Source organism: Microcebus murinus, chromosome 27, assembly GCF_040939455.1.
Source record: "Microcebus murinus isolate Inina chromosome 27, M.murinus_Inina_mat1.0, whole genome shotgun sequence".
Classification (NCBI taxonomy): domain Eukaryota; kingdom Metazoa; phylum Chordata; class Mammalia; order Primates; family Cheirogaleidae; genus Microcebus; species Microcebus murinus.
Window position 1 is genome coordinate 12,533,616 of NC_134130.1, and position 26,400 is coordinate 12,560,015.

Consider the following 26,400-nt stretch of genomic DNA (forward strand, 5'->3'; position numbering starts at 1 on the left):
CTTTCATTTTATTTCCCCAGATTTCAAAATCACATATATATGAAGATGGTAAAATTATATATAAGTAATATATTCCATTAGACCATCACTTTGAATAGGTCTTTGGTTGATGAAATAATTAAGAGTTATTAATTAAAACACTTCATTAAAAACACTTGAGTTTTTAGCTGTGTCCTTTTAATTTTTAAGTAATTTATGCTTTTGGAAAAATGAATAAATCCTATGAAAACAAGATAGCAGCTTTTAAAGACTCAGATAAATTTTATCTTAAAATTGTATGCACATGTCCAATTTTTTACATAATGAAATGAGATAAATGTGGAAAATATGATCAATCATGGTGCACATATGGCATAGCATAGAATGATTACAGTAAGAAATAATTTGCTATCTGAACTCTAAAACATATGCAGTTTTGAGTTGGAATATGCAATCCAGAGATCACAGATATTCTACAATTATCATTTTTAGTATCCTTATTTTTTTAGCTTTGGGTAATTCATAAACGCTTTTCACCTTCATGCTACACTGTCTGGCCGTGAGAACATGAAGACCTGCCACCCTTGCTGAACCCCTTCCCCAACGAATATGCGCCCATTGGTGGCCCCTGTTCTAGGTACCATTACTCCTGGACATTTCATATGGCCTCCACCTCCCAGATCACAGCTTTTGTTCCACTTCCGGCCTCTGACTGAGGGCATCCGGTCTACTGGCTGAGAGACACCAATGGGATCACTCCGCAAGAATTTAAGCGGGAGACAGAAACTGTGGTCTGTCCACAGAGCAGCCAATATCCTAACCCGACGCAGCAATTCCAACAACTCCCTTGCTGCAGACCTGGGTCCCAGCACCCTTGCAGTAGGGTTCTGCTAGTTAATTTATTTTTCCTATGCTTTCAGTTAAGGATTCTGTTTAACGATGCACGCTGCATATATCAGAGGCCATGCTACACAAATCACATGCAGTAGCAGTCCAGACTGTGAGGACAACCTAAAAGTCTGCATGTCACTGAGAATGCTATAACGTGGGGGGGGGGGGGAGTTAGGTGCCAGAAATATTCAGCAAATGTGGAAATTTGAAGATTTAGATATTTAAATCACAGAAGGGCAAACTCCGAACCTTATCCATGAAGGTAAATTCAGCAGGTAAAGACTGGAAAAGCTGGTAAGGATGACGTGATTTCCCCAAAAACCCTTTGGGGGTGGAAAACACAAAAGAGTGAGTTTTCTCACTTCTAAGTATGTTGTCCTGAGATTCAGCTAACAATTTGGGAGCCAGCTCCGTGATGTTCATGAGTGATCTTAGAGCTAGAAATTTTAAAGAGAACAAAATAAAAGCTTACAAAAGTGTAGTGACTTTCTCAACACCCCAAAGCTAGTAATGACTGAGCTAAGATTCACTTTCTTTTCCTGACTCCAGGTCTAATACTTAAATATTCTCTCCATGTTTTTGTAGGGGTCTAGTGAGTTGTGGAGCAGTGGGAGACACCATATGGTTTTTGCCTTTTTAGTAGGAAAAACTGGTCAACTGTTCATCACATGGCTGCCACATAATTTTATACAGCAAGATGAAAACATTTAATTATTTAAATGCGCCTAACGCTCTTGTTTTATACATGAGAAAAATAAGGTTTAGGGATGTTAACTGATTTGCCCATGTGGACAAGATTAGAGACCAAGTGTCAGACTTTTAGTCCACTACTAGTTAGTTATAGTGACATATACTTTACAGATGATGTGCGTATAGATATACATCTGATGGATCGCTTAGTATGATGCATTAGGTATACTTATAGTAAATAAAACACAGAAAATATGCAATCCATTCTTAATTATGCCACAGAAAAAGAAATATTGACATTTGGAAATAAAATGAAGACAACATGAGTGGCTCCTTTGTTCTGTGTTTAGTCAGACTCAAGATAGCTACAACAGAGAAGGTTTTCACTACTGCCATCTCAGACTGTACATCCGGGATGGAGTTCGGTCTATCCTTACTCTTAAGATACTCTGCAGAACCCTAATAATAATTATGTACACAGTCATGTCATCTTTATTCAGATAAAATGCCACATGCAAATAATAATCTTAAATTGCTGGCTATTATATACTTTTATTCTTCAGTTAATCCAGATTATAAATGTTTATATGGGAAGACAGAGTTATAGAGGTATTATAAAAATCAGGTTGCTGACTTATAGTGATCTAATATTCTAATTTTAAAAGTCTATTTTCTGAACTATTTAAAATGTAATGGAATATTGCCAGTACCTGGTTTTCTGCCTATAAATTATTTACTGTTTTCCATAATAACCAATCACACCCTAATCACTCATTACATACACATGAAAGATCATATTGTGTACCAGTCATCGTAATCATTTCTATGCACTGCTCATGTACTTGCCTTGGTAAATTTACTAAGAAACTGGCTATCAAAGCTTAGATCTGTATATCTGTGTATATATATATATATATATATCTGTATATCTGTCAGTAAAACTAGTGTAAACTAAAATCCATTTTGTAATATTCACTCCATTTAATTTGTGGCCCCCTGTCATTTTAGATATTTTTTTCATCTCTAAGTCCATTCATCAAACTTATCTACATGGATAAAAAAGATATTACTACAAAGGAGAAAGGTCAAGACATTTTAGCATATCACTGCTTAGAAGTAACAAAACATTGAACGCATTAACTACTTAAATGAGTAGGACTTTCGAAAAAAATTTTATTAACTTAATATAACTTAATATTCTTAATTCTTAATATTAACTTAATATTCTTCAACTCGTTAATTTGGTTTGTTGTTTCCTGTGGCTATATTTTTCTAGTGAAACTAATTGGTTTATAAGTATATATTATTATTATATATATACTATATATATGTTAGTATATAAGATATTAAGTATACTTCCACTGTATACTTAAAACATGATCTCTCCAACATCTTACTAGATATCCATTAACCATGCTTTTTTTTATCTCCCAATAATAATATTCACCTTTGAATGTTGTTTCTCATGGTACCTATGTATTTTTAACATTTTACATAAACACATGACTCAATGAATTATCCCAAAGTGTACAAAGCCATGTAACTACCAAGATCAAGTAATGGACCTTTTTGAAAACCCAGAAGGCCCTTCATAACCCCCCTAACAGTCATCACTATCCCAGTTTCTAACACCAGAGATTGGTTTTTATTTCATTTTAATCTTTATACAGATGGAATCACATAGCATATATTCTTTTATGTCTGGCTTCAGCCACTCAATATTATGTTTGTAGACTCATCCATGTTGTTTTGGGGATCAGTGGTTCATTCTTTTTTCATTGTTATATCATTTTTATTTGCTTATTCTATTGATGGATATTTGGATTGTTTCCAATTTGAGGCTATTGAAATTATATTGATATGGATATTCTTGGGTATTTATTTTGGTGCACATTTGTCCCATTTCTGTGTGTTGTAAGCCTACATTTCTGGGCCATTGGGTAACATAAGGTCACCATTAATAGATAAAGCCAAACAGTCTTCAAAAGTAATTGCACTGAAGTATAATCCTTTCAGGCTCACATTCTTGCCAATGCTTAAGATGATCAGTTTCACTTTGTTTAATTTTAGTCATTCCATAATGTGTGGTTTTAATTTGCTTTCTCTGGTTACCAATCAGGTTAATCTCCTTTTCATACATTTATTCACCACTAGGTTATTGTCTTCTAAAGTACCTGTTTAATTTTCCTATCTATTTTTTTTAATAGGTGGAGTCTCTCTCTGTTGTCCAGGCTGGAGTGCAGTGGCCTGATAGTAGCTTACCGCAGCCTCGAACTCCTGGGCTCAAGTGATCTTCTCTATTCAGTCTCCTGAGAAGCTGGGACTAAAGGCACACATGACCACACCTCACTAATATTTTTTTTCCCGTAGAGACATAGGTCTTACATATTTCATTATATGTAGTCCCAGGTGTTAGTATTATACTAGTATTATACTTTTATTTTCTGAACATTTGATGGAAATTAGAATTCAATTGATTTTTAAAATTTTTGAACAAAATTGTGACATTTATTTATTAAAAATTACAATATTTATTTACAGGATTCGTTTGAAATATTTATGTATACAACCCTGTCACCCTTGACATCTGATTTCTTTATCTTCTACAAATTCAAATAATACATTCATCCTTGGGATGACCTCTTGAGTTACAACCCAGCTCCTTTTGAAAAAAAATTCTTATTAACATTGATGCTTTGACTTGTCTCAGCGCTTTCCCAGGTTATTTGAATGTATTCTTTCAGTATGAGAGGGGCACAATGTGTTGCAGTGTAAACACCCTGGGCTGTTACATTTATAATCAGACCTTAATTTTGATTCCAGCTCCCAAATTTACTATTTGTTTTGTTTGAAAATGTTACTAAGACTCTCAGAGGATTTCTTCATCTATAAATGAGCATACAGTGAGCAACCTCTAAAATAGTCTCCCAATACCCACCAAGGATACCCACCTCCTGGTATTCATGCTTTTGTGTAATACCCTCCCCTTGCGTGTGGGCTGAACGTGGTGACTCACTTCTAACTAATAGCATATGCAAAAATAACGATATGTTACTTTCGAGATTATGTTACAAAGAGGCTGGCTTCCATCCTGATTCCCTCTCCTGCTTGAGCTTCCCTGTGGAGAGGTTCCTGTGGCAAAGAACCGAAGGAGTCAACCAGCCCACAGCCAGCGAGGAACTGAGACCTAAGTCCAAAAGCCTGCAAGGAACTGAGTCCTGCCAGCAGCCACGTAAGTGAACTTGAAATTGGATCCTCCTGTAATCAAGCCTCACGTGAGATCACAGCTATGGCTGCCATATTGATTATAGTCTTGTTAAAGACTGTGTGGCGGAAGCACACAGCTAAGCCCCCCATAGATGCTAGTTCTGACCCACAGAAACTAGGAGATAATAAATCTTGTTGTTTAAAGCTACTAAATGCCGGGATTATTCATTATGTAGCCATAGATTACTAACACTGAGTATATCCACCACAGACTATAGGACCCTCATCAGGCACTCAATATTTCTAGACAGTCAATCAATGAACAGTGACAAGAATAGCTACAATCTACTCCTTTAGCAGAAATTCCTAATACAGTACAATTTTTAAAGCTATAATATTCACAATATACATTAAATCTCTGGACTTGTTTATCCTGCATATCTGCTACTCTGTGTCCTCTGACCACCTCTCCCCACTCTCCCCACTGCCCTCTTATCCCCACCCCTAGAAACCACTGTTTTATCTCAATCTCTGTATATTTGACTTTTTTTAGATTCCACATATAAGTGAAATCATGCAATATTTTTCTTTCAATGAACAGTTTTTGTTGATCTTGTACAACACATAGAATTCAATAAAAATTTCTTCAGAGAATTAGATAAATAATATCTCTGACCTCCAGAAGTGTTGGAATAACCCTCCTAATATCTGTACTTTTAAATACTAGAGGAACTAGAAATACCCAAGATAGAAGAAATCTTATTAATTTTGAAGGAGTGAAGTGCTCTACCAGCTCTGGGGGACTACCCTCATCCCACCACTGGACATATCAGGTTGTGGTAGTTAACACAAGAAAATTTCCCCCAAGATTAAGCTGTAAATGGATTGTTCTTGAAATCTCATGGCAAATTCTCCAAATTCTCACAAACCAACTGCAGAACCCACATTTATCCTGACACCAGCATAAAACCTGATTAATAATTATTATAAAGATAGCAACTCATAGCTTTTTCAGTCTATGGTTCTTTTTATACATATTAATGCCATAGTTATTTTCTTATCAAACCATTGACTATAAGATTTAAATTTAATTCCTTTATATGGCATATAGATTGGGGTTTCTTTCCTTCATGTCTGCCCAAAAACACTTTGGTCCCATCACAACTTTGTAGAGATTTTTTTCTTCCCTAAGCAATACTTCTAAGATAGAATGGTTTTTTTTAAAAAAAAGCTATTTATAAGTACCTAATTTTCTAGACTACTTGAAGATACTTTACACTTGTAATTAAATTTCTAGAATAACATTGATAAATGATAGTATTTAAAACATGCAATGCATATAAGATTCCTGTGGATGTTAATGGGCATACAGTCCCATTAATATAATATTAGTATAATATAAGGGTGATGAATAAAACTGGAAAGTAAAAATAAATAAGAAAATGAGCTAAACTGCATATTATTAAAAATATTTATTGCAATGATTAAGATGTTTATATTTGGAATCATAAAACATAACCATTTGATTTAATGGAAATAATTCTACCTAAAGCTCTGTGTATCTTTTCACATTTTTCATAACTTTTGGAAAAAATATTATCTAAACTGAAAACCACCAATAAGCTCATTAAATTATGTCAGTTTCCTTTTCTTTGTCATGATTTTGGCTAATAAGCTTTTCCTTTGAACAAGGAAAGCAACAGATATGTAATGTGTTCAAGGTAACAAATGTTATGTTATAAAATATGTCTTTTACTTTTGTGTTTTTTGATGCAGTTTTGAATTAGATGTCTTCCATGCAGGCATAAATTGTTAAAAATAGATCCATCATGACTCAGATCCTTTCTGTATTAGGGCCTGTGGGCCAGTCATCAATGTTTTTCTTTCCTAGAACATAAGAGGTCTCAATTTTGCCTGTCTTTCTTAGAACAGAGAACCTGCCTGCCAGCCAGGCAGAACCTGCCAGTAGACTCAAGAAGCAGACTTTTTATTTGAAGGTTTGGCTTGTCATTTCTCCAGCTGTAAAATAAGAAATATCAAGACAAAGAAGAACTTGGACTGTATGCTGAATTTATTACCCAACTGCTCAAGAAATAATCAGGATTCATCATATATGAACATGTTAGGAAGCAATATCAGTTCATGTTAATGGTCAACTTTGAAAGCAGAGTGAATCCTAACTTCTCAGTTCTACCAACGATCCCTTTAGCCACATGACACTTGTGAAAAACTTTAGCTGTGTCTAAGTTCACTTTTTTAAAAGCTGTCAGGAATTAAATGTGTCTTGCAAATATTTTTTAACACTTCCCACAAGAAGGAATTGCTTCAATGCCCTCAATTCATTTCTGGTCCTTGAAAACGTGGTTAAGTATAATATATTCCTAGGACTATTAGTATGTTAAACACCCGATGGACTTTAAGTGGGTATTTTTAATTGTATCATCACACTTAACTTCTTTTTATTTTCCTAATGTCTTGGTCCATTTTGCACTGCCATAACAAAATGCCACAGAAGGGGTAATTCATAATGAACATACATTTATTGGCTTGTAATTTTGGAGGCTTAGAAGGCCAATAACAAGCTACTGGCAAGTGACAGGGACCTTCTTGCTGCATCACCACATGGCAGGAGGTGAAAAGGTAGAGGGTGAGAGAGGGCCCAACTTGTCCTTTTATAATGGTATCAATTAGCCCGCATACCCTGATCAACTCTTAATATCCTAACATTGTCACCTATTACAATGGCAATTAAATTTTATCGTAGATTTTGGAGGGGACAAACATTCAAGCCAATGCACCTACTGTGGAGGTATAGACAACTTATTCTTTATATTTATTGAATGACTTAAGCTTTTGAATTGGGAAACCCTATATAAGCACACCAAGTTTTCATTTACCTTTATGTTGCAATGACTAGCCTATACATTTTAACATCTTTACTGTAATTTACTTTCATCAATGAGGAGAGCTTTTTAAGATGCTGTTTGAGAATAACTGCCTCTCCTAGGGAGTGACTTTTATGCTGGCCTTAAAGAACATATTGGATTCCTCCAGACAGGAAAGGAGTATAAAGGTATTGTTGGATGGGAAAATAACCCAAGCAAAGGCCTGGAAGAGAAAAAATGTTTTGGATAGTCAGGGACCCCTATTTTACAGCTAAAGTTATGGAAGAGGACAGGTGGTCAGGAAGAAATCTTACAAAGTAAGATTTTGCATGCCATACAATGGGTTTGGACTTAATTCTTTAAGATTTGGAGGGCAGTAGATGTTTTCACGCAAGGTAATAGAGTGTTTCAGGCAAATCACTGTTTGCTGATAGAAGAGAAAGAGAGAGAAAAGTTATCAAAATTGGTGGGATTCAGCAAAAGCAGTCCTAAGGAAAATTCATAGCCTTACATTCCTATATCCAAAAGACAGAAAGTTCACAATCAACAATCTAGTGAATTGTCTCAAGGAATTGCAAAATGAAGAGCAAACCAATTCTAAATTCAGCAGAGGAAAAGACACAACTAATATCAGAGCAGAGCTAAATGAAATCAATAACAAAAGTATTATACAGAAGATTAATGAAACAAAAAGTCAGTTCTTTAAAAAGATAAACAAAATTGACAGGCCTCTTGCTAGATTAACCAGAAACTGAAAAGAAATGGCCCTAATAAGCACAATCAGAAATGAAAAAGTAGATATTACAACTGATACCATGAAAATACAAAATATCATCTCTAATACCATAAAAATGTCTATGCACATAAACTAGAAAACATTGAGGAAATGGACAAATTCTGGAAAACACACAACCTCCCTAGGCTCAATCAAGAAGAAATAGAACTCCTGAACAGACCAATATCAAGTGACAAAGTTGAAGCAGCAATAAAAAGTCTCCCAACAAAAGAAACTTGCAGAACAGATGGTTTCACACCTAAATTTTACCAGGCCTACAAAGAAGAACTGGTACCTACACTGCAAAAATTATTTCATAACATCAAGAAGGAAGAAATCCTCACTAACTCATTATACAAAGCCAATATCACCTTGATACCAAAGCCAGAGGAGGACACATTAAACAAAGAAAACTGCAGATCAATATCCTTTATGAATATAGATGCAAAAATTCTCAATAAAATCCTTGAAAACCAAATTCAGTTGCTCATCAAAACAATAATTCACCACGACCAAGGAAGCTTCATCCCAGAAGTGCAAGGATGGTTCAACATATGAAAATTTATAAATGTGATTCATCCTATAAATAGAAGCAAAAACAAAAACCATATGATTCTCTCAACAGATGTAGAAAAAGCATTCAACAAAATTCAGCACCCTTTTATGATAAGAACTCTTAACAAAATAGGCATAGATGGACCAGAGCTCAATATTATAAAATCCCTATACAACAAACCCACAACTAACATCATACTGAATGGGGAAAAAATCTAAAGCATTCCTGCTTAGAACTGGAACCAGACCACGGTTTCCCACTGTCACCACTTCTGCTCAACATAGTACTAGAAGTCCTAGCCATAGCAATCAAGCAAGAGAAGGAAATAAAGGATATGCAAATGGGGAAAGAAGAGCTCAAACTATCACTCTTTGCTGATGATATGATCTCATATCTAGAAAACCCCAAACATTCTTTCAAGATCCTCCTGGAATTGACAAATTCAGCAAAGTCTCAAGTGACAAAATCAATGTATACAAATCAGTAGCATTTCTATACACCAACAAGAGTCAAGCTGAGAATCAAATCATAGACTCAGTATCTTTCACAATAACAAAGACAACAAAATACCTAGGAATATATTTAGCCAAGGAGGTGGAAAACCTCAACAGGGAGAACTACAAAGTACTGAGGAAAGAAATCACAGAGGATGTAAACAAATGGAAAAACATACCATGCTCATGGATTGGCAGAATCAACATTGTTAAGATGTCATTACTACCCAAAGTGATCTACAGATTCAATGCAATTCCCATTAAATTACCAACATCATTTTCTATACTTTATGTGGAACCAGAGAAGACCCTGAATAACCAAAGCAACCTTAAGCAAAAAAGAACAAATTGAGAAGTATCAATTTTCCAGACTTCAAGCCATACTACAAGGCTATAGCAACCAAAACATCATGTTACTGGCACAAGAGCAGAGACATAGACCAATGGATCAGAACAGAGAACCAGATATAAAACCATCCACATATTGCCATTTGATCTTTGACAAAACAGGCAAAAACATAACACTGGGGTAAAGAATCTCTATTCAATAAATAGTGCTGGGAAAACTGGATAGCCACATGTGGAAGACTGAAACAGGATCTGCACCTCTCTCTCACCACTCACAAAAATTAACTCACAATGGATAACAGCCTTAAACCTAAGGCATGAAACCATAAGAATTCTAGAAGAAAATGTTGGGGAAACTCTTACAGGCTTAGGCAAAGAATTTATGAAGAAGACCCCAAAGGTAATCACAGCAACAGAAAAAAATAAATAAATTGGGACCTGATCAAATTAAAAACCTTCTGTGCAGCCAAGGAAATGATCAACAGAGCAAATAGACAACCTACAGAATGGGAGAAAATATTTGAACGCTACACATCTGATAAAGGGCTAATAACCAGAATCTACAAAGAACTCAAATGAATCAGCAAGAAAAAGTCAAACAACCCCATTAAAAGTGGGCAAAATATATGAATAGAAACTTTTCCAATGAAAATAGACTAATGGCTAATAAGCATATGAAAAAATACTCAGCATCTGTAATCATCAGGGAAATGCAAATCAAAATCACAAAAGATATCACCTAACTCCAGTGAGAATGGCTTTTATCCAAAAGTCCCAAAACAATAGATGCTGGCATGGATGCAGAGAGAAATGAACACTTACGCCCTGTTGATGGAATTGCAAACTAGTATAACCTCTATGGAAAGTAGTATGGAGATACCTCAAGGAACTAAAAGTGGAACTACCTTTTGACTTAGCAATCCCATTATTGGGTACCCAAAGGGGGAAACGTCACTTTATCTAAGAGATACTTGCACTAGAATGTTTATTGCAGCACTATTCATAGTTGCAAAGATGTGGAAACCACCCAAGTGCCCATCAGTACATGAGTGGATTAATAAAATGTGGTATCTGTAGAGTCTTTTCTAGTCATATATATTCTAAGAGTCTTTTGCTATTGTTTATTCTAATACGTGACTCCAATTATATTATCTTCCATTTTCATCACGTTTTGTAGGAAATTTATCAAGTAATGATTGTAAAACAACCACTGTAACCATACATTGTTTAGAAGTATAGATTTCAATAAACATTAAAATTAATTTTAATTGTACCATTTATTATTCACGTGAGATCCATGGAGTCCTTGTGTCTATTTTCCTTTCCAAAATTTGCAAGGCCCTTAATGAAATGTCCATCAGTACTTCTAGATTACTAAGAAGGATCACAAATTTCAAGCCCTCTAGTGGTCAACACTATGTTGCTAATTCTCTAAGACTGACAATATGTTTCAAACTAAATGAAAAATTACTATAACTTACAAAAATATTTCCACCAAGAGATGATTAGACATTATCCATGTCCCCTATGTAGTGTACCAAAGTAGAAGCCAAATTATTTATTATACCAAAAAGTTGTTGGGTACCAATGTTAATTAATTCTTAAAATTATATATTTATCCTTATTAGGAATAAGAAAGAATCGAGAAACCAAGACATATTATCAGTACTTCCTGACTTGGGAGTGGGTCAAATGTTTTAGCAACACAATAATTTTTTTATATTATGGTGTATTACATAAGCTTTAGGATCAAATGTGACCACTTATTATTTATATATGTCACTTAGAGGAGCTGGCAAACATTTTTATGTGCCAGTTTCTGACAGCTTTTAAAAAATCTAGACCATAATATCTACCTGATAGGAATTATTATATGTAAAGGATACAATATTAAAATGTATATTTTGACTAATCTACTACATGGAATAGAATAGGGGATCTTCAAAGCCATAAAATAATCATGGCAGTATTACCTTTGAGCAATAAAGAAAAATTAAGATATTTCTCTAATTTTTTTTTAAAAAATTGTACTCTCAGTGGAATTCCTTAAGTCTAAACTCAAGTATATTTGAAATGCGTGGAGGGCGTGGATTAAGGAAATGGATTTGCTACTAGTCACTGAGATATCTAGTGAAGATTTAAGATTTTATCATTCTCTTCCCTTCTTACCACTTAGTCCAGATTTATAGACTCTAATTTGGTTTAACCTGAGATAAAATAAAAAACTAAGTCGAGGCATGGAAGTACCAGATCTAGGAAGAAGTAAAAATTGAAGGGGAGGCCTAAAAGGCAGAGAGGAAAGATGTGCTCAAACTCCTATAGCAGGAGGTGGTAGCTACAGAATCACTGGTGACATGTTTAGAAAACAAGTCACCAGTCTCTCTGGAAAAACAGTGTTGACTGGCTAAGGTTATTTGACACTTAGGGACTAGGGTAGCTAATTAGTGAAGAAGGAAATTCAGAAGGTTTTCCCCAGAAGCCAAATTACTTCTGCAGTCTACTTGCTCACTTCCCACTATTCCTTCCCTTAAAGAGCAGCCAAATCTAATAACTAAATATCTTCAGCATTACCCATCTGAAAAATTAGTATATCTATGAGTATCTAGCTGTAGCACAGAAAAATGAATAAAAATATAAGAGAGAATATATAGTGATTAAAAATACAGGCTCTGGGCCCAGCCTACCTGGCTTTGCTTTCTTACTCCGTCATTTCCTCTGAACACACGTGACTGTGCCTGTTTTCTCATCTAACTTGAAATGAAGGTAATAGAAAATATAGAATGTCTTACACTATTACCGTGAAATTATGCCATGCAAAGAATAATTACTGTTTGCAATTCTATGTCCCCATCATCACAGGAGCAACTCTCCAGGAAGAAACCACAGGGCTCACAATTTCTGGACTTCTTTTTGAGTTTGGAATCCACATTCTAATACCCATATGTATGTAAATTCAAGCATTGTGTCTCTATGGCCAGTCACGGTGGCTCACACCTGTCATCCTAGCACTTTAGGAGGCCAAGTCTGGAGGATTGCTTGAGGCCAGGAGTTTGAGACCAGCCTGAGCAAGAGCAAGACCCTGCCTCTACAAAAAATTGAAAACTTAGCTGGACATGGTGGTGCATGCCCGTAGTCCCAGCTACTTGGGAGGCTGAGGCAAGAGGATTGCTTGAGCCTGGGAGTTTGAGGTTGCTGTGAGCTACAATGATGCCATTGCATTTCAGCCTGGGCAACAGACGGAGACCCTATCTCAAAAAAAAAAAAAAAAGTTGTATTTCTTTATAGCACTCATTACTTTATTTTACAAGTAGAAAGTATTCAGTGAAGGAAAATTTTTAAAAATCTGGAAAACATTTGTTCATATTTCTACCTCCATAGATAATCACAGTTAACATTTAGAAAGTTTTACTTAGAGAATTTAGTACCTAACTATACAACCAAACACAAAACTGGGGTTGAAATATGTGAACTCTTTAATAACTTTGATTTTTAGTTAACATATTCTGACATTTTCTATGCCAATACTTTCCTACAGCATAATTTAATACTGCATAATAATTGCATATATTGTATGATTATGTCAGTATTTGCAAACTTGTTGTGTTTACATTGTTGAACTCCTCACAATATTTTTAGACAACCTGTTAATAAAGCATTACAAACTCATTGCAGCAGAATACCATCTTAACAGAGTTTTAGTGTTTCAGAAGGAAGTCAGATGTATATTCTATATAGAATATACCTATAGATTATAAATATTCTATTTATAGAATTTAAATATATTCTATATTTATAGAATTTAAAGTCTGGTCTCAAGTAGTTTAGAGAGGTCTTTTGAGGAGGGGAATTGATTGAAAATTGGGCAAAGTTCATGATATAATAGTTTAAAGTTGGTGGATACAGTGGAGTAAGTCTTGATAGCTAAACAGCTATTTGACCCACGGACAGATTACTGTCTCTAATAACTTGATCTGAAGGAATTTTCTGAGGCAAGCAGTAAAGTTGGTTATTGATTTGCAGTCTTATATTTCCTGGGCAGAGTTTAACATCAACAAAAAAGAAAAACCTCTCATGCTAACATAAGCGGTCCACAGTTTTATCTCATTTATATTAGCACAGAGGGTCTCCATTATCAATGTTTTTTATTTTAATATGAATTTCCCAAGTATATTTTAAATATTCATTTATACTTATTTTCACCACCACTATCTAAATTCAAGCTATCATTTTCTCTCACCTTGCCTTTAAGCTGATCACTGTAGATTGTGAAAATTCACGTTCCACAAGGCAGCCAGAATGAACTTTATCATATAGAAATGTCACATCCGTTCCTCGCAGTGTGCTTCGCTGTTCTGCATGCAATTTTAAGTGCCCCATGAGATGCTCAGCTGTCTACTCCTCCAGACTCATTGTGCTAATCACATGGAACCTTTTGGGTTCCTTGAATTTGTCATGCTCCAAATTCTTTTTCCTGTCCTTCTCTTTCATCTAGCTAATTCCTACTCATCCTCTGCATCTCGCTTTACTCATCTTTTCTCAGAAAAACCTTCTGTGCCTACTCTACCAAGAAAAATATTATACATTCTCATAGTTCTCTGTAGTCTTCATATATATTACTTACATTTTTCATGAATAATTGATTTAATGCCTCTTTGCCCCACTCAAAAATCAATCTTATAAAAGTAAGGACACTATTTTTTTTTTCTACATTATAGTGTCAGAGTACCTGGGCTAATACACACACACACACACACACTTTATGGAATAAATGTTACAAAACTAATGGCACCATTCTTCGCCTTTAAGCTGCACGGTTACTTTGTTTTATTTTCTATTACCATGTTCTTTGACAACCCACTCAGTTTCTACCTTCAAAAACACCTTTTCACTCTTAAGTTGATGGCACTCCTTCCTTGTTAAACAAACATGTAGTTGTGAAAAAGAGGTGTTGTTCACAAATAAGCTGCTAATTGAGGCTTTTCCCCCCACAGATGTAACAAATGAAACAGAAAAGCATTAAAAATGAGAGAGCTTTAAAAAGAAATGTGTATGGCCCTTTCCAATGGTATCGTCATTGCTTCCAGAACTTCAAAAAATCTGTTTCCCCATTGACTGGAAATAGAGGCAGGGGGAGAAAGTGAGAATGCTAAACTGGTTATTTTATGTATTTAACTATACAGAGACTTGTTCTTATAGGAGTGTAGGGGAGAGTAGTTGAGGCAGGCCCACAAGGAGATTAGCTACTTCTCCCCAGGGAGCCCAGTCCCTAAAATAGGAGTTTGCCACAGAGGATAAGGAAATTGATAGGAGATAGAAAAATAAAAGAATACACACAGACTAAGGTATGGTTTATAGTTTTATATAAAAAGATCCGATATAACACAGCAGGGTACTCAGGAGACTGGCGTATCCCCACGAACGCCAGCAATATGGTTAGATTCACACAGGTTTTTATAATCACAGATATCAATTACCAGTTGTCAGGGTAACATATTTGCATATCAGGGAATGCAGTTGCTAGGGGATACAGGTAGTGGGTTAGAGTCAAAAGTCCTCTCAAGGGGCTTCTAATCTATCTAGGTGAACTAACAGGTACAAAGTCTTTCGGGGGCTAACTTCTAAGTTCTAAGAGATAGTCGTCAATTAGCAAAGGTATAGCAAAAGAGGTATAGTGACTCAATATTTCTTTGATTAGTTATGGTGGATTTCAAGGTAGACAGACAGGAGAGAGCAGGAAGCCTATCTCTATAAAACACGTTGTTTATAACCATGGGTGTGGGGGGGCATCTCTGGGCAAAGGTCACTCATTGTCTCCAGGTCCCATCCTGTGGGCCATATTTGCCTTGTCTTGTCTTTCAAGACACAGGGAAGCTCACAGATTTTGAGATTCTGAGAAGCCTTTCTGGTAAACATCCCTACCAGAGATATAGGAGCTCTCCCATGATAGCAGCTTCTAATAAGTAAACCATTGAGTCCACACATTCCTTCAGGGCAAAACCTCGCAAACTCCTGTTTCTGTCTTTAATATAGTAATATAGGGTTATGCAATAAAATAATAATCTTATGAGCCACATTTCATTAATTCCTCAATCATATTTTTCAACATAGGAGTTGGGCCATTCTCCAATATAGATAACTCTCAATAATTACTACATTAACGAACACTGGCATAACGTGGAAAAATAAAGCATGGCCATAATCCAAATAACATATTGCCATTCATTCATTAATTATAATTTTTATTCTTAAGCTTTAAGTTATAATGATAACTTATATTTGCACTGGACTTTTTGATTTTAAGAATTTTTTTAAAGCATACTTTGTTTTAGATAGGGTTAGCTACATTACAGAAACAAATAGAATCTTCAAAATTCAGTTCCTTAAAGGACAAAAAGTTTATTTCTTTGGTCCAGAGCAGGAGTCACACTTTAGCAGCAGCTCTGCTGGACCATGTTTTTCAGGGCCCCAGGCTGACATTGGCTCTGCAATCTTCAACATGATGCTTGCAAGATTCCCCTAGACATTGCCGTCCCTGTCATTTAGAACCCGTGAAGAACATTAAAGAACATTCATGGGAGGGTTTTATGAACCAGGTCTGGAAGTAGCATATGTCACTTCTGCTCCATTCCTTTGCTATAAACTTAAATCTCATGTCAGGGGAATCTGGCAGACATATTCTATAGCTATGTGTTCAGTCCCAGCTTTATTTGTATAGCAGGGTGGGAAAGATCTTGCTGGATACGTTTAGCCGCATGCATTATGTCGTTACGCAAACATTTTTGAAACCTTTTTTCTGCTTTCTGAAGGAATGAATAAACAAGTCTATAGTCAACTCCAGGAAACAAAAAAAAAAGCAGAGGAATAAGAAATATCAGAGCCCTGGATGATCTAGAAAATGAATAAGTAGTAGTTGAATAATAATAAGTTAGCTGGACCTCTCATTATATAAATGGAGCAGAGGTACTATAATTCTATAGGTTTGATGATAATCAATTGAGAGCAAACATTCTAAAGTCTTTTTTGAATTCAGTTTATGCTATCTATCTGATACATAGCCTATCGTGAGTCCTTGGCATTGGCTCTTACATGGAAAAATAATTTTCCATGTGAAAATAATAATTTTAAAATAAAAATAATAATAATATTTTTTCACATTTCCATGTGAAAAAATAATCCAAGTGAAAAATAATTTTCAACTTTTGACAAAGGTGATTTAAAGTCTAAGCCATTGGTTTTTAGACAAAGTTAAGTTTTGAAAATAAAAAATGATGAGAGAGATGCTGCCCGCCTCTAAAGCTACATGAATTAAGAGAAGAGTATTGTCAAAGGAATAGACAAATAGATATAGCACATAATAAAGAAAAATGAAACAATCTCATGAATAAATGAATATATGATTTTTTAAAGTTCTTTCAAATAAATGGGAAAAGATGGACTGTTCAGTTAACACATTGATAAAACTAGTTATCCATTTGAGGAAAAAAATGAAAATAGATCCCTGCCTCATACCATTCACAAAAATAAATTTCAGACAGGTTAAAATACTAATCATAGTAAGTATAACAATATTAGGGGAAAATATGAGAAAATATATTTATGAACTTGGGGATAGGAATAAGATATAAGAAACAGACAGAAAGAGCGCATGCAGGGCTTTTTAAACTATGAAAGATTTTGGTCTCTATTTCAAGATCACTAGAGAAGTGACTGAAATATTTTAGCAAAGGAATGATGAGATCAAATTTGTTTTCAAAAGATGATTCTTTCAGCTGTGTGTAGGAGACGAAGAGAGCACAGCTACTCATGCAGTTAAGGAGGCAGTTTCAGCAAGCTGGTTAAGAGGAGAGGATAGTTTGGTCTAGAATGCTGTTGAGAAGAAATGGAGAGAACTGTCTAGACAATTCTAGAAATGTTTAGGAATTAATTCTAGAGTATTGAACCAAATTGAATGCCGGGCCAGAGGAAAACAACTTTTTAGTGATTGACTTCCATTCTTTTCGTTTTCTCCTGTATAATTTTTCAGATCAGCTTGTCATATTTTCATTGTGACTCTCCTAATTATTATAGCTCTCCCTAGTATTAAAACTCTTTTTTCCCCAAGACTGGTAAAATATTAATAATTGTTAAAGTTAGACAATAAGTAATGGGGTTTGCTGATTTGCTATAATAATCTCTCTTTTAAGATAAAACAAGATAATAAAACTGAAAAAAAAAAAAAGAATTAAGGTATGAAGACAAGGGATTAGTATGAAATTAAGCAGTGCCCAGAACTGGAAATGCCTTGTGATATGGACTAAAGATTTGGAACTTTTTCTAAGGCTATATGAGGAGCTCACAATAATGACACCTACACTCAGAAGACACACATCATATTTCTTTAGTAAATTCTCTGGAGAGGGGTGAGAAGTGGTGGTGGCCAAAACTAAGGCACAGCAGTGGGGATGGTATGACTGTGACTGACATGGGAGGAAGGAAGGGCGACTGCTACAGAGGACCCTCACGTGCCACTAGTGCAGGGAACATGTTGAATCAGAGGTGAAAGATCCACGAGGAAATTTCCAACAGGGAGCCGGCAACATGTCTCTGAAGCTCTGGGACAGATTTCAGCCTTTAACATCTTGGTGTCTGGCTGGTTCTGTTGGTGGTTTTGCTCCCCATTCTCTGGAATCGCAGTTCTGTGTGCACACCCCACTTCTGTACTCTTTGCTAACTACAGCCAGTACCTTCACTTTGTCCTCAGTGGCGTACCCTGCAGCCACTGAAGCTGTTTAGCCGGCCAGGAAAGAGGGCCTGACGCTGACCCCTGGGGGGGGGGGAGTTGACATCCCTTTCCCTCCTTCGTCACTGGTGATCAATGACTGGCTGGTGAAGGAATAGGAAAGCACTTACTTCGAAGGGAACAAAACTAGGTATACTATATACCCCAGAGTTTTCTGAAGATTAGGCTGATGCTGGGACTTTGAGTGAAGGAACATGCTCCTTTGCTTCCTGTTTTTGTCCTATTTCTTCTATCTGCTTACTGACAAAGAGTCTCTCCTTGACCAAATTTCAATTAGACTCCTCTCAATCATCTTCCCTACCTTTGATCTCTGGACTTTCACATCCATCTTGGCATCAGCCCAGCGTTAGCAAGAATCCCATGTTGGGTCTTAGAAAATAATATCCTAAAATGAAGGCCTTAGAAGAAGCCTCAGAAGCAAAAGGCTTTTCTCTGACTTTCTCCTGCCCTCTGTCTCTCAGTCTCATTCTCCCCCAAGGCTAGCCATGGAAACTAGAATCCCTGGTCCCCAAGGTGGGTTATAAAAACCAGAATCCCTTTGCACCAAAGCCAGCCATAAAACCTAAAAATATTACTCTAACTTTCTGCGTTAAAAGTGGCCATAAAGAAACTATCTGACCCACCTTGTTTGACTGTAGGCCATAATACCCCCATTCCAGAGAGGATCCTCCCCCATGCCCAGAAGGAAGGAATGCATGTTTAGAGAGGCCAAGAACAATCTAGATAGACAGCCTTGCTGGGTTTCCCCACTCAGTTTATTAGCATTAGATCTTACCCTTTTTTGTCCAATCATATTTCTCCATGGCTGTCCATACTCTGTTGGACGTAGGGATAAAAATAGACAATTTTCTCTGTATCTTTACATCTTTGTTCTGAAGGCTCATAAAGTTTGTATGCTTTTTCTCCAATTAATCTGCCTTTTGTGAGTTGATTTTCAGGGAACCTTCAGAGGGAAAAGGGGAAATTTTCTCTTGCCCCCTACACCTGCTAAGTTGTTTTATCCAGAATTTTCCAGCCTGACTTCAACAGGAATGTATTAGGGTAATTTGGCCAGAATACTTCCTTACCCTTGATGTCTCCTCTTAGGGAGTAATTTTCCATCCACCTGCCTCTCCTCACTCCCCCACTCCTGTCTTTGGCTATAAATTCCCTCTTTTCTTTGTATTTGGAGTTGAGTCCAATCTCTCTCCCCTACTGCAAAACCCTATTGCAGTTCTCTCTGTACCTAGTGAGATAGTCCTGACTGAATAAGGTCTGCTTTCCCATGCTTTAACAAGTGTCATTGAATGATTTTTTCCTTTAATATTATCTCTGTCCCTGGGATCACTGCTTCAATATACCCCTTTTCTATACATTCTTGTCTCATGGTCTACATTTACAGAGCTAAATTTAAGACACATAATAAGACAGTGAGAGTTATTAAAATAGCCTAGGAAAGGTATGTAAAATAAGAAAAAGGGCAACCTAAGACAGAATCCTGAAAGCATTGCCATTTACCACAAGGCAGAGGAAAAAGTGCTCAGGAATGATACTGAAGAAAAGAGGAAGCAGAAATGCTGTGGGTGTGGGCGAGGAGCTAAGAATGTGCTATCAGACACGGAAATCAACAGAATTTCAGGTCAAGAGTATGAAATGATACAGAGAAGTCAACTTACTTAAGGATTACAAAGGATTTATTAAATATAGCAACAAAGAGACTTCATTAACCCTCTATTGTAGATTAGGCACTTAAAATATTTTGCAAGACAAAGATTGACGATATTCAGTTTTTTCAAAGGTATTTTTGAGCACCTATTTTTGCAAAAACCCTGTGCTAGTGTTGTAATGGGAGGACAGAATGACAGTTCCTGTCAAGAAGGTTCTGGTGGTCTGATTACAGTACAGGGTGATAATTGTTGCAAAAGCAACAACACTTGAAACTCAGTGACGATCACTATGGATATACATAAGAAGAGTCAAAATCTGCTAACTTTTTTTCTTCGATTTTTTAATGACTCCACAATCTTTTATACAATTATTTCAATTTATACATCTTAACCTAATTTCTTACTACAATGCTTTCAGCAGAGTGTTAGGTACCCACGTATCTTCATGGAGGATCAAGTTGGCTAACCCATATACTTGGAAGTTAACAGAAAAATGCCACTTCTTCATTGTGTGAATATCACTTATTGTCTTATTTACACATTTATTTTTATTTTTAGGAAAAAAAATTAATTCTTTTAGCACCTGATGAAATGAAGAAAACATTATCTATTAGCAGCTTTTGTTTTTTGAATGGTTAATTTCCTTATCTGCAAATCCATCTTTCACTAATGGATGGTCAGGTGAATAGATTACCTGTTCATTAGTAGATTATATCTGCTTGGCTTTATATGGTTAAGTTATCGTAGCTTGGAAAGATTAACTGGAAAATGCAACAGCAAGTTGCTCTTTTCCCCTTGTCTCCAAATCTGCAGTATAGACTGTCTACAATACAGCCCCTGCTCCATTTCTTACAGGAATCCACTTATTACTGATGGATTTTGCACTTTGGGAGCTATAGAGATAACATTATCTCTTCATTGTTTCTTATCTTGTAACATCATAGCAAGAGAAATCAATGAATGTTACTATGTCTTTGTTAACCTAAGTATTAGAAACTTGTCCCTTCTGAGACTACTGAAGTCTTGGAATTTTTAAATTCCAAGTAGTCAGAGAGAGAAAGAAAATACTTAGTATTAACAATTGTATATCCACTAAATCCCACCCTGTTCAGTTTATCCAAGTCCCCAGTTGTCCTTTCTGTGCCAGTTGTCCTTGAGAGCAGAGTCCAATCTCTCTCCTCTACTGCAAGCCTGGGTTGCCATAGTCCCTATCCCTACTGTCCTCTTTTAATAAGTCTACCTTAATATCTTCAACATATTTAATGAATATTTTTTTCTTTACTAACTCCTCTTTGTCTCCCTGCCCTTTTGTTCATGGTATCAATTCGTTAAGTATGTCTGATAAAATGTAAATACATTTGGTACTAAACCAAAGAATAATATCCAGTGTTATTCTGTTTATGGACATCTTTTTCTACTTAACTCTATTTTATAGAAATAACGTTGAAATGGAACTAAATAAAAATTTCTTTGACCTGATTACTGTCTTGAGATTCAAACTTGAGGTTCAAACTTTAGAAATAACTGCAAATATTTGTTTAAATAAGAAAAATATTTTAATTAATACAAAAGATCAAAGAACAGAGCATATGTAGATGAAGCAGTGTTCACATAAAAAATATATGTTTATTGTCTAATAATACATCAGCATTAAAACTCAGTTATGCTTCCTTTATTGTACTGTACAATTATCATGACCATTTACAATTATTGGTAGTTTAAATAACTGAGATAAATACTGTACTTAGATTTCATTACTTGCATATTTAAAAAACATTTTCTTCCCAGTTGTAAAATTTTATATTACTGTTATTTATTGTTTTAATTTTATTTTTTGTTTCATTTTTAGATTCAGGAAAGAATATTAGTTCATTATAACTGGAAGCCATATTACTAAATATTTAAGATATATATTAAAAATCTTTAGTCAAGAACAAATTGTTTTATTTTCATTTATAGCCCAATTATAATAGTTAGACTCCATGTTTCTTTTACATAGTTTTTGGTATCTTTTTCTGTATCACTACATTTTACACAAAGTTATTCTTGTTTTTCATGGCAGTGAGTCAAAATATTAAATACGTATAATTTTGCCATAATAAGCGTTAAAATTTATGAACATTTTCAGTACTTCAGTAAAAACTCAGTCATAAGAATGGCTTTCCCAAATCAGGAAAGTAGGGAATTAGGATTATGTGTGACTATTAGCAAAGTAATTTATTAATTAATAGTAGTCTCTGAGAGCAAGCAACGATGCCATTCAATCTCAGATTCTCCTTTACTGCAAGTTATCTTTCATTTTTCAGCTGTGCAATTCTAAGTCCATGATGTAATTAAACACCTTGCCAATCTGCAGAAGACTGTAAGGTTTTTAGGGTTCCCTGCTGTGCTGTAGAACAAAAGGCAGGAATTTGAAAAAGACTCTTCATAACACTTTTGTTTTCGGTCTGCGTCTAAATTTGCAATCACACAGTTTATTAAAGACCTAGAATGAAAGGAAGGCCCAGAAGTTGTTCCAGCGATCGGCAAAAAATGTATCTATTTTAAAGGTAATGCATCATTCTGTTTTCTCCTGTGTACTGAAAACAATGGCAGATATGCTAATGAGCAGGGCAGATTCTTATGGTGAAGTGGCTTTTCCGAGAGTCATTTACGGGGTAGACCACAAGGCCACTATCTGGCCGGGTCTCTCCGCCCGCAAGCAGAGCACACACGACCTCTCCTTTTCTTTTTCTCCCTTTGCAAAGCGAAACAGGCTAGACACGTTCATGTGATGCAAGTGACGTCAGCCCCCACCGGGTCGCGTGACCGACACCCAGCCTCCCTACTACCCCGCCCCCGCAGCCCGGGCGGGAAATCTCGCGAGAACCCGCCTTACTATCAGCACTGACCGAGGTTACACGGGAGTTACTCTGAGGAGATGGGAAGGTGTGGCCGAGTGGCGGAGTTTTTGCTTTCGTTCTGTCAGTTCAATGCCAAAGCCGAAGCCCCTGGGGACTGCCCGAGTCTAAGCCCCCAGCCCGGGCAGCAGCGCGGCGGGGAGGGGGACACGGAGGGGCAGTCCCAGCTGAAGTGAGGTGTGGCCCGTGAGGAGGGAAACCCGCGCCCGGCGGACGCGGCCTCGGCTGCGCGGTTCCGACGGCCGCCGCGGGCTGCGGGAGGGGACCCTTCTCTGGGAGCCGCGACTGCCCACATCCGCCCCTGCCGCGTCCACAGCGAGCGGCGCCGAGATGAAGGGGCTGCCCCTCGCTCTGCTCCCCGGCCGCTGCGGCCGGAGAGGTCCCCGGCGCGGTCCCCAGTGCCCGGCGCCTCAAGCCGGGCGTGGGGTCCCTAGGGCCGTCCACGAAGCGCCCCGCGCCTTCCCGCTCGGTCAGCCCCGGAGCCGGGCAGGCTCCTTTCTGCGGGTCTAGACCGGTCATTTTGATGTCCCGCCTCGCGCCTAAGCCGCCCCAGGTTTCCCCTCGCACACCCCGCCGTCCGCCTGGCTTCCCCCCGGCCGGGCTGCCCGCCCGCGAGGCCGCGGCGGGGGCGGGCGGCGGAGGGCCGCGGCCGGCGTCGCTGGAGGGGGTGTGCCCGCGAGGAGGGGGCTTCGCGCCGGGGCCGCGGCGGGCGGAGGGAGCGCGGGGAGGCGCCGGGGGAGGAGACGCGGGGGCCGGCGGGCGAGGCTTCGCCGGGCCGGGCGCGCGCTCGCCCGCCGTCTGGGAGCCCGCGGAGTGCCGAGGCGAGGCCGCCGCTGCCGGCCCGAGGGAGGCCCGCCCCGGGCGCGCACGCTCGGCCGAGCCCCGGCGCGCCCCGCGCTGCGCCTGCCGCCAGCTGCCGCCGGGCTCGCGCGGTCCGCTCGCGGCTCGCGGCCTCGGCCTCGGCTCTCCGCCTCCGCCCCCTCGGATCCCGCCCTCCGCTCGCCCGCTCCGGCCCCGGCGCGGCTCGTTTCGCAACCGCTAGCCACTTGCCCCGCGCCCGGCTGTCCTGCCCGCCCCGGCCCCGCTCCTGGAGTACTTCGCCCTGCGTCGGGGAGAGGGGCTGGCAGAGGGCGGGCGGCGCGCCCTGAGGAGGAGGAGGAAGCCGGGCCCGCAGGAGGCGGCGGCCCGTGGGGAGGGGACCCCACGCCACCCTGTCTGGCCGTGCCCGGCCGCCCCGCCCCTGCGCGCACTCCCTCGCGGGCGAGCTACTTTCGGACGAGGAAAGTGAGGCGGCCCTGGGTGACAGCGCCGCGGGGCCAGTCCCGGGCTCAGCCGCGCGTCTGCTCGCTCTCGCCGTCGCTCTCCAGCCGGGGCGCAGCCCGGACCGAGGATGGCTTCGACCACCACCTGCACCAGGTTCACGGACGAGTACCAGCTCTTCGAGGAGCTCGGAAAGTAAGCGCCTCTGCTCGGCATCCCCGCGTCCCCTTTCCGGCAGAGGGCGGGTCGGGGGCCCCGGCCCACCGGCCTCAGAGGTGGGCGAGGGAGTCCGGGAGACGGCGGACGGGAGGGAGGGGGCCCCGGGTTCGGAGGCGCCGTCTCGGTGAGGGGAGCAGCACCGACGGGCCAGGACCCGACCCCACCTCCCCGCTCCCCGGCCCTCCCGCTCTGGGGACTTGGTGAATTTATGGTCTCTGCAGTTGTAGCTGTCATCCCCGCAAGTGTGCATGCGTGAGCGCGTGTGTGTGTGTCTGGCAAGGAGACTGGAACCCATGTAAAATGCAACATAGATCATGTTTTCGGTAAATAGAGATGCCGCCTGGTAGCCGGCGTGTCGGCGGGGCGACCCACGTTCGGAGGAGAACTCGCCGCCCCAGACGGTGCCATGTTTATCGATGCCGAAAGTTCAACTTGGCGTAGAGTCTGTTTCGCATCGAGTAGTTGTTCTGTCCAGGAAAAGGGCCACCTAACAGAACCCAGCCCCCTGGCCCATATCCACTGTCATTCTTTGCACTGGGTTGCTCGCTCGGCTGCATTCTTCCTGGGATTTACGCGTGCACCTTTGCGTTCTCGGAGGATTTATTTATACAGGCAGCGGAAAAGCCCTCTGGAAACTGGGAGAGCGCTTCCCAAGGGAAGCCTGGCGTTGTATTAAACCACCTCCTGTACCCCCCTGGCAAAACTACCTGCAGATGTTAAGGAAGGAGACAGGAGACCTACCGAGGACTTAGGGGCTGAGCCATGAATGCTGATTTATGTGGCATCAAACCCAAGCCCAATTCCTCTATTGCTAGTTTCGACTGTTACTTATGAAAGGGGTGCGTGCGTTTATGTGTGTGTTGTTGGCTTGTACAGTTGAATTACAGGAAATGTTAATATTTTCTAATGTAATGAAAATTGTATTTATATATTGTCTACTGTTAAAACATGGAGAGAATATGTCGGAAGAGCAGCTTAATTCAAATCTCTCCCTTCCCCCAGCCCAAACAGGACCAACCATACCAGTATTTGTTAAACCCCACAAATGTGCTCAAGATTTGTATTTTAATGAAAATAATCATTGTGTTTACTTACTTGGAGCCACACTAATTGTTTTTCCCCACTAAAATAAATAGGCAGCAGATTTTTGCTGCTCCTCCTCAGCTCTGTTCTTTGCAGGGTTTTTCTCGTAGCATTTGGTGCTGTGAATTGTAAAATGTTGTCAAATTTCGTGTGCAAACAAGAGCAGTCATAATTGGCAGTTCCTTTCATTTTGTTGATTAATAATGCGTGTTCCCAGTGAAATAAAATTTATTCTTCAACATTAAAGAAGGCCTGGGTTTTCAGAAAGAATTTCTCATTTTCTGGATATTACTGTAGTACACTGATAATTTGACAGTTCACTAAAATCAATAAAAATGCGCAGATTTTGTAAATTTTTAATGGAAGATCTGATCATATTGATGACTTGCTAATTATTGGTTTCCAGGGGGGCATTCTCAGTGGTGAGAAGATGCATGAAAATCCCTACTGGACAAGAATATGCTGCCAAAATTATCAACACCAAAAAGCTTTCTGCTAGGGGTGGGTATTTTTAAACACATATATGTTAATTTTGTGTTTGTCGTGTTGCTTGTTGATTCTGTTGTATGTAAATATGTTATGTAGTTATAATTAAATTTTAGACTTAGGTATCATGTTACATATTAAGATTATTTCCTTCCTGAATGCCTCTTGGTCTGTACAGTTTAAAAATAAATGAGTAAATATA

At 38.7% G+C, this 26,400-nt stretch overlaps 1 protein-coding gene across 22 annotated transcripts in view; it reads left to right on the top strand.

Annotated features, from left to right (window-relative positions):
* Window positions 1-23,936: 23,936 nt before the first annotated feature.
* The window catches only part of CAMK2D (calcium/calmodulin dependent protein kinase II delta), a 258,154-nt gene continuing 255,690 nt past the window's right edge, over window positions 23,937-26,400 (top strand). For 19 of the 22 annotated variants that reach the window (XM_012779780.3, XM_075998252.1, XM_020284494.2 and 16 more), the window contains exons 1-2: window positions 23,937-24,605; window positions 26,119-26,213. In XM_012779780.3, coding sequence (XP_012635234.1) covers window positions 24,541-24,605; window positions 26,119-26,213 — 160 coding nt within the window. In that variant the 5' untranslated portion in view covers window positions 23,937-24,540. The remainder of the gene's footprint in view (window positions 24,606-26,118; window positions 26,214-26,400) is intronic. The other 3 variants (XM_075998254.1, XM_020284495.2, XM_075998255.1) reach the window with 1 other exon arrangement.